Here is an 8,464-nt window from a genome sequence, read left to right as displayed (position 1 = left end):
GCGGGGTCGGGGGGACGTGGGACTGCCCGAGGCTCCAGCCTAACCCCTGATGCTTTTCTCCCCACGCAGTGCTCGGCAAGGCCGTCCACTCTCTATCCCGAATCGGGGACGAGCTCTACCTGGAGCCCCTGGAAGACGGGGTGAGGAGATGGGGGATGGGACGGGATGGCATTCCAACAGGGAGCCCTAACCTGGGCTTGAGTCTCGCCTCCACCAGGCGGGATGCCCGGGACAGATTTGTCAGCTGAGTTTCAGCGTCCAACCCCCGGTGCTGGGACACCAGTTTGGGCCCTGTCGTTTCCCAGGCCTGTGTGTGGACTGAGGACAATTGCTCTCCCTGAAGTGCCAGGTGGCCGGTGGGGGTGGCAGGGGGGAAAGGCGCAGTGAGTTGGTGTAAGGCCCTGGTGGGAGCAGTGCTGAGGCCAACTCTGGGGAGGCTTCATGGAGAAGGTATCCGATGACCGGAAGGGGTCAGGATTTCAACAGGTGATGGAGGTGCAGGACATTAGGGCAAGTGTCACTGCCCTGACTGCGTTCCTCTCCCTGCTTTTCCTTGCCCAGCTCTCTCTCCGGACCGTGAACTCCTCCCGCTCTGCCTATGCCTGCTTCCTCTTTGCCCCGCTCTTCTTCCAGCTGTACCAGGCAGCCACCCCTGGTCAGGACTCACTGCGCTGTAAGATCCTGATGAAGGTGAGGTCCTTCCCTCAGCAGCGGTACTGCACCCCCCAGGAGCCCCTGCAGCAGTGCGGCTGCTCTGGGCACTCAGTAGATGCTGACTGGGGAGAGAGGTGTGTGCAGGGGCAGTCCAGTGCACAGTGCAGCGAGGAGCACAGTGAAGACATCTGCAGAGGGGAATGCAGACGAGGAGAGGGTGATCAACCCTACCAGGGACCTGGAGAGAGAGGTGACATTCAAGCAGGTGTTGCAAGGCATCCAGACAGGGAGCAGCATGAACAGAGGCCTGGAAACGTGTCAGTGACCGATAGTTGTGGGAGCTCCCTTCCTGGTGTGACAGTCCTGAGCCCATGATGGGCTAGGGCCCACAGGGGACGTGAGAACTAGTTGTTGGAGGCTCAGTGTTGGCCTGATGTGTCTCCCCCACCTAGTCGTTCCTGTCCGTCTTCCGCTCGCTGGCGATGCTGGAGAAGACGGTGGAGAAATGCTGCATCTCCCTGAATGGCAGGAGCAGCCGCCTGGTGGTCCAGCTGCACTGCAAGTATGGTGAGTGGGCAGCTGGCCAGCAAGGGGGCTCCTGGGGTGTGGGGGTGGAGGTTGGCGAGATCCTGAGACTCTGTCTGCCCGTCCAGGGGTGAGAAAGACTCACAACCTGTCCTTCCAGGACTGTGAGTCCCTGCAGGCTGTCTTCGACCCAGCCTCGTGCCCCTATCTGCTCCGGGCCCCAGCAAAGTAAGTACACCACCTTCCCGAAAGCTGAGCCCCAGGTCTCTGTCTTCCTTCTTTGGGGCCTCAAGGGTCAATTTAAGAAGGCACCGCTACCATTTTTCCTACAGGGTTCGTGTGAACCTCAGCAGTCAGCCAGCCCAGTTTGCTCTCAGGTCCTTGTCTGTCTCTTTAAGAGGGGGAGTAGAGGAGGGACAGGGGCTCCCTTGCTATAGGCTCCTCACTGTCTTCAGGAGCCTGTAGTCTCACCCAAGGGCCCAGCTTGTCTTTCTGGCCTGTCAGCCTTCTGGAGAGCAGGTCTCTAGCCTGAGCAGCCTTGGAAGTCTGTCGTCAAGCTTTGTAGCTCAGGGTCAAAACCCTTGTTTGGCTTGGTTATCCTTCTGGGGTGCTCCCCGCTCAAGGGCAGCCTCTCCCTACCTGCCCTGACTTTAGCCTTGAGTCCTCAGGTCAAGGCAGGAGGCTGGGTGGGGAGGTTGTGGGCCAGGAGGCCTGCCTAACAAGCAGCTCCAGAGCTGGAACCATCCGGGCAATCCGAGCCCCCAGGGACTGGGAGGCTGGGGCTGCAGTGGAGGCCCAGGTCCCTGATGAAGACCAGTGCAGAGGGTGGCTCCCTTCCCGCCCATGCTGGGTGCTGCTGGCATTCAAGTAGCCCAAGGTCTTGTTCATTTCTTTTAGGAGCCACAGGCCATGTAACTTGAAGGTCCCTTTGGGTCCTCTGTGGTTTCTGAGTTCTGTGTATGGCACTGCTCCTTTAGGTAGAGAAAGAGGGAAGGCGATCACCTCTGGACTGGATTTTGAGGCTATTTCTCTTTTTTAATGGGTAATTTTTTCTTTTTCTTACAATTTTAAATACATATAGAAGATGCCAGCTCCTGTCCCAACTGTCTTGAGGCTAATTCTAAATATTACTTCATTTGTAACTACTTTTTACCATGTATCCCTAGAAAACAAGGATGTGGGGTTCTTTTTGAAGGCCAGGTGGTAAGGATAGAATGGGTGTGGTGTCCCACCCCTGGATGGACAGGTGTTGCCTGCCTGGTATAGGCATCCTTCCTGCTGCGTTCTCTGGGCTCTACTCTTGTCTGTCCTGTCCCTTACAGTGGACTTTGCTGCCACGACAGCCTGGGAGCTTTTGATGGGGCAGGAACCATGTCTTGCTCACCCTGTCCTCCTTCCTGGGGCATGCTAGGCCTGGCTCGTGGCAATCCCCCTTCCATACTGGTGCGTGTGTCACTGTCCTGCCTCAGGTCCTCAGAGCAAAACCACTGGGTAGGGCCAAGCCTTCGGGGTAATGCTCTGCCCTCCTCACAGGCTGCTGGGGGAGGCTGTCCTGCCCTTCCCCCCTGCACTGGCTGAAGTCACACTGGGCATTGGCCATGGTCGCAGGGTCATCCTGCGAAGCTACCAGGAGGAAGAGGCAGGTGAGGGGTCTGGACAGGGCCTGGGATAGGGAATGATGGGGTGGGAGGAGCTAGGACCTATGGGCCCAGGTTTCTCTTGTTCCGGCCCCCACAGACAGCACCATCAAAGCCATGGTGACTGAGATGAGCATTGGGCAGGAGGATTTCCAGCAGCTGCAGGCTGAAGAAGGGGTGGCCATCACTTTCTGCCTCAAAGAATTCCGGGTAAGGTTCCCCCCATACCCTCACCATCCCATCCTCCCTGTCCTGCCCAAGGCCTCACTGCTCTGCTCTCTCCTCCCAGGGGCTCCTGAGCTTCGCAGAGTCAGCAAACTTGTCTCTTAGCATTCACTTCGATGCTCCCGGCAGGTAATTCCCAGCCTCAGGACAGGGAGGGGAGGGCTCTGGGGTGCCAGGAGCCAAAGGGCCCTTACCTTGTCTGGGACCCATCATCTGTCCAGGCCAGCCATCTTTGCCATCAAGGACTCTCTGCTGGATGGCCATTTTGTTCTGGCTACACTCTCGGAGCCAACCCCAAACTCCCAGGACCTGCACTTCTCAGAGCCCTGCCAGCCAGCACCTCAGTGCCAGGCCCACAGGTGAGGGTTTCCACGGGCCCACCCTCCCAAGTGGCTCCGAGCACCCTGGCCTGAGCCTGCTGCCTCCAGCTTCAATACCTCCCCTTCCATACAGACATTTCCTGTAAGGTCCCAGCCCCTAAAGTGCTTCCAGCTTCCAGCCTCACAGGCTCAGCCTTCCTGGTCGGCTGTGCTCAGAGATCCCTCCCACCCAGGGGAAGTGTCCCCAAGGTCAGGCTAGTTTCCTTCTCTGGCTGAGACCTCCCCACTGAGCTTCCTCCCAGACTAGGAGGGAAAGGGGGTTGCTGGAGGCTAGGGACTGCCTGGGGTGAAAATCAGGTGGCTGGAAGGGTAGGTGGGTTGGGGAGGATGGGACGAGTACAGTTTAAGCAGAGGAAGTTTAGTCTGGCCCCCTGCCCAGCAGGTCCCTGGGCCTTAGTGCTCTCCAGCTCCTATCCCCTGGGAAGGCGAGATATTGGGCCCAAAGTGGCCCAGCTCACTGGACTTACTATTCCCCTCCCCCAGCTGAGCTAAATGGGCCCCCAGGATGCCTCCCTCAGGCCCCTATTTGAACTCTGATCGAAAGATTCCAGGCCCAGCCCCTCCAGGAAGTCGCCACTTAACCCTTGTATCCTCTCTCCTCCAACCAAATAAGGAAGTAATAAAACTAAGAGATCACCAGTGGTCACAAGGTCCCCACACCAACCCCCACCACAGCTCTCCAAGGTGGGCTCTTTTCCTGTTTCTCACTGACATCATCTTTACCTGCAGCACCCCCCAGCCGGATGACTTTGCCAGTGATGACATTGACTCTTACATGATTGCCATGGAAACCACTGTGGGCAGTGAGAGCTCAAGAACACTCCCCTCTATCTCCCCCTCACCTGGCCTCCAGCCTCCCTGCAACTCCGAAGGGGAAGAAGATGAAGCTGAGGCTGAGCTCAGTACAGTGCCTGGGACCCCCCCACCCAAGAAGGTAGGGGCTGGGAGTGGAGGCAGAGGATGGGATGCCAGGTGGGAGCAGCCTCCACAACTCACTCAGCTTCCTGTTCTTCCAGTTCCGCTCACTGTTCTTTGGCTCCATCCTGGCTCCTGCACACTCCCCGCTGGGCCCCAGCCCTGTGTTGGCTGAAGGCAGTGAAGGTGAAGGCTGAACTGAGAACCTGGCCCATTGATCAACTTTTTCTGACAATCATGACTTGTCCCTCCTCCAAATCGGGGATGTCTTATGGCTGGCTGGCTGGCCTTGCTTTTTCAATATTTTTTGGCTCTGGCTGGGAATTCTAAGAAGGCCCTGTGGACCTTAACATGTGGCTGGGTCCCCGTGCCTGGCAAGCCACCCCTTGCCAGTGGCTCTGGGCAAATGAGTGCCAGGCCCACTGTTTGGGACAAGGGAGACAGGCCAGGGAAAGAATCCAGCTTTGACCTTTATTCAAGAGACCAGATGGGTTGCCCAGGATCCGGCTGCCAGCCCTGAGGCCAAGCAAGGCTGGAGACCCTCAATCTGGCCCTGCTTTGCCCTGAGCTGCAGCCTCAGCCCCAGGATCCTGCTTGCAGCCACCGAGGCACAGGCAGAGGGAGCCCTGGGGGCTTGGACACTGCGATTGATTCATTAAAAAAAGGGAAAAAAAACATCAAGGCTCCATGTTCCCTGTGACAGCAGGCCTAGGAAGTCAGCATGACCCCCCATGCTGCGTGGTTTCTGTACAATCCACCAGGTAGGGCAGAGGGCGGCACGTGGAGGCTATTTCTTGGCTTTGGCGGAGTTACGGGGCGGGGTGATGGGCCGGCCACCGGGGTTCAGGCCACTGAACTGCCCGTATTTCCCCTTGTTCTTGTCGGCGGGCTTGAGGATCTAGAAGAGACAACACGGGTCAGGCTCATGGGGCTGAGCCACGGGCCGCCAGCCCCTTCCTTCCCCATCCCCACCTGGAAGGAGCACATGAGTGTCTCGTCCACACTCATCATGGCGCCAGCATTATCAAACTCGCCGCAGTAGTTGGGAGCTGAGAAGAGTGTCACCAGCTGCCGCTTGGCAAAGAACTCATAGCCATCTTCTACCACCTGGACAAGGACGGGGCAGATAGTTAAGCAAGTGCTGGCTGCCCAGGGCCCTCTCCTACCTGGACCAGAGCCGCCAGCCCACCTGGTGTGCCCGGCAGATGAGGTCCAAGTCGTGCTTGTGTAGGAACTTGGCCACCACCTCAGCCCCAAAGGTAAAGGAGACACCACGGTCATTCTCGCCCCAGCCCTGCACGTCCTTATCAGGGTCAGACCACAGCAGGTCACATAACAGCCCCTGGTCAGGCACATCTGTGGGCCGCATGATACGCCGAATCTGCTCCATGGACTGTAGGTCGGGGGACAGACCTGGAGGACACAGGTGGCACATCACTTCCTCAAGCCTCAAAACAAGGATACCCCCCACCCCCAAAAGCCCTGGCCAATCAGCTTTTGCGCACGCATACACTCCACCACTACCCCCTGGCTCTCCTGGATTTTGGGAACCCAGACAGACAGAACTCATTACCTTCTGCCTCTTCTAAGTCCCTGCCTTCTAGGAGCACAGAGCTCCCTAGAGAAAGGAGCAAGCAAATTCCATGCATAACGCTGAAGCCACACCAGCGGAGAGTGCAGCCTAACACCAAGGAGCAGGGGAACATCCTGCAGTAAGTGACGTCCAAGCCCAGACCCCAGGGAGAGCTGTTCCAGGCGACTAGGAACAAGTCCTAGCTGACAGCTTCTTCCCATGAACTCCCTCAGCAGGCGCCCCGGAGCCGCCCTCACCTCCATGGCAGCAGAAGATCTTCTCGTCCACGATGGCTGCAATGGGCAGGCAGTTGAAGCAGTCGGTGAAGGTTTTCCACAGTTTAATGTTGTAGCGCCTCTTGCCTGCCCAGGGGAAGGAGAATGGCTCATGAGCGGGCCTCCAGGGCCTCCCAGACACAGCTGGGAGAAGAGCATGGGAGATAAGAAGGGAACCCCCACCACACACACACTGCCTACCAGCCTTCTAGGGGGACTTCTACAGTAGCTGAATCCACGGAACCCCAAAGTTCCAATCTGGAACAGTGTTGGGGTTAGCATCCACCCCCACCCTATGAGCAGGACCAGGCCAAGACAGGGTCTGGTTTATCTCAGCTTCTGGCCAGCAGAGTCCAGTCCAGATAGGTGTCCTAAGTGCTTAAGTAGGAGATGTACTAGAGGGAGTGTCACCAGACAGGGTTCTGCATTAGCCCTCAGTCAGCCAACCATTCACCACCCCTGTTGAGTGCCAGACCCCATGGCAGGGGGGCAGGGCTCTGCCAGACATGGATACCCCTACCACCAGGCCAACTGAATAGCAGGGAGAGTTCTTCAGGCCTTGGGCAGCCCCAGGCACGAAGCTACTCACACTCATCGTAGAAGCCGTAGATGCGGTTGATGCTGGCACACTCGTGGTTCCCACGGAGCAGGAAGAAGTTCTCGGGGTACTTGATCTTATAGGCCAGCAGCAGGCAGATGGTCTCCAGCGCTCTGGCCTGCCCAGGGGAAGGAGAATGGCTCATGAGCGGGCCTCCAGGGCCTCCCAGACACAGCTGGGAGAAGAGCATGGGAGATAAGAAGGGAACCCCCACCACACACACACTGCCTACCAGCCTTCTAGGGGGACTTCTACAGTAGCTGAATCCCAGGAACCCCAAAGTTCCAATCTGGAACAGTGTTGGGGTTAGCATCCACCCCCACCCTATGAGCAGGACCAGGCCAAGACAGGGTCTGGTTTATCTCAGCTTCTGGCCAGCAGGGGTGTGAAGAGGGGTGGATGTCAGGGCCAGTCCAGATAGGTGTCCTAAGTGCTTAAGTAGGAGATGTACTAGAGGGAGTGTCACCAGACAGGGTTCTGCATTAGCCCTTCAGTCAGCAACCATTCACCACCCCTGTTGAGTGCCAGACCCCATGGCAGGTGGGCAGGGCTCTGCCAGACATGGATACCCCTACCACCAGGCCAACTGAATAGCAGGGAGAGTTCTTCAGGCCTTGGGCAGCCCCAGGCACGAAGCTACTCACACTCATCGTAGAAGCCGTAGATGCGGTTGATGCTGGCACACTCGTGGTTCCCACGGAGCAGGAAGAAGTTCTCGGGGTACTTGATCTTATAGGCCAGCAGCAGGCAGATGGTCTCCAGCGACTGCTTGCCCCGGTCTACATAGTCCCCCAGGAAGAGGTAGTTGCTCTCTGGAGGGAAGCCCCCGTATTCGAACAGCCGCAGAAGGTCGTAGTACTGGCCATGGATGTCACCTGTGACCGAGGGAACCAGGTCAGCACTGGTGCAGGGTCTAGACTTGAACCCAGGGCCAGGGTTGGGCTCAAGATTAGAAGGATCCAGGGATTTGGGGGGCCAGTGCCGCCTTCAGGGAACAAAGGGGCCTGGGCAGGAGTCTCACCGCAGATCTTGAGGGGTGCCTCCAGCTCCAGAAGGATGGGCTGGCTCAGGAAAATCTCCCGGGATTTGAGGCACAGGCCACGGATCTCATTCTCTGTCAGCTGTACATTCTTCCCAGGCCGCGAGCCCTGCACTGGGGGCAGAACGGGCGTCAGGACCCTGGTCCCCCAGACAGGTGGAGGCTGGGCGACACGGGTGCCCCAAGGGCACTTCTGGGGGCGCCAGGCCCTCCTGGGCCCCTCCTTGCCCCGGACAGATGGTGCTGCTGCGCCTCCCAGGACACGAGGTAGCCTCCCAACTACCCACAAGGCGCTCCAAGGGACTGCTGTGCGCAGGTGCTGCCGCTCCAAACACCTCGGCTCAGGACCCTTGGGTGGGTTGGGGGGCTGTCTAGGTTTCTCCCTCGCTCCAAAAGGCCAGGCCAACCGTGCGCCCCAGGCCCAGGAGAGGGGGCTCCCCGTGCCCCAGCAGCCCCAGATCCCCCAAGCGCGTCGCGAGTGGGGGGGTGGCTGAGGCCGTGGGACCTCGCGGCCCGTCCCCGCCCGTCTAAGCGGCCCTGGGAGGGGCAGGCGCCCCCGCGCGCCACTTCCGGGCCGGGCCGGGGGTCAGGGCGCAGTGGGAGCCGACCTCCCCCGCCCGCAGCCAACCTTCCAGCAGGCGAC

The 8,464-nt window shown here is 58.8% G+C and overlaps 2 protein-coding genes across 5 annotated transcripts; one reads left to right on the top strand and one right to left on the bottom strand.

Annotated features, from left to right (window-relative positions):
- The first annotated feature begins 10 nt into the window (after positions 1–10).
- On the top strand, positions 11–4,544 carry RAD9A (RAD9 checkpoint clamp component A). Of its 4 annotated transcripts, XM_006771507.2 has the most exons (10): positions 11–140; positions 562–690; positions 1,107–1,221; positions 1,308–1,407; positions 2,713–2,822; positions 2,917–3,026; positions 3,106–3,170; positions 3,263–3,400; positions 4,151–4,355; positions 4,438–4,544. In XM_006771507.2, exons 2-10 carry the CDS (start codon positions 685–687, stop codon positions 4,531–4,533), a joined length of 945 nt encoding a protein of 314 aa, XP_006771570.1. In that variant the 5' UTR covers positions 11–140; positions 562–684; the 3' UTR covers positions 4,534–4,544. The 4 variants fall into 4 exon arrangements, with proteins under 4 accessions (XP_006771570.1, XP_015424509.1, XP_015424508.1 ...); XM_015569023.1 differs by lacking the exon at positions 11–140 and having other exon boundaries at positions 601–690; positions 1,340–1,407; XM_015569022.1 differs by lacking the exon at positions 11–140 and having other exon boundaries at positions 601–690; positions 1,340–1,407; positions 2,892–3,026.
- A 244-nt stretch (positions 4,545–4,788) lies between these two features.
- PPP1CA (protein phosphatase 1, catalytic subunit, alpha isozyme) lies at positions 4,789–8,462 on the bottom strand (the record flags this gene model as incomplete). Its single annotated transcript, XM_015568959.1, has 8 exons — positions 4,789–5,234; positions 5,309–5,443; positions 5,526–5,749; positions 6,167–6,271; positions 6,774–6,858; positions 7,512–7,657; positions 7,804–7,935; positions 8,450–8,462. Coding segments are annotated over 8 exons (951 nt in total), but the record flags the coding sequence as incomplete, so codon positions are not given.
- Positions 8,463–8,464: the final 2 nt, after the last annotated feature.

Source organism: Myotis davidii, unplaced genomic scaffold, assembly GCF_000327345.1.
Source record: "Myotis davidii unplaced genomic scaffold, ASM32734v1 scaffold425, whole genome shotgun sequence".
In the NCBI taxonomy this organism is placed as follows: Eukaryota; Metazoa; Chordata; class Mammalia; order Chiroptera; family Vespertilionidae; genus Myotis; species Myotis davidii.
This window is presented reverse-complemented; position numbering and strand designations above follow the sequence as displayed.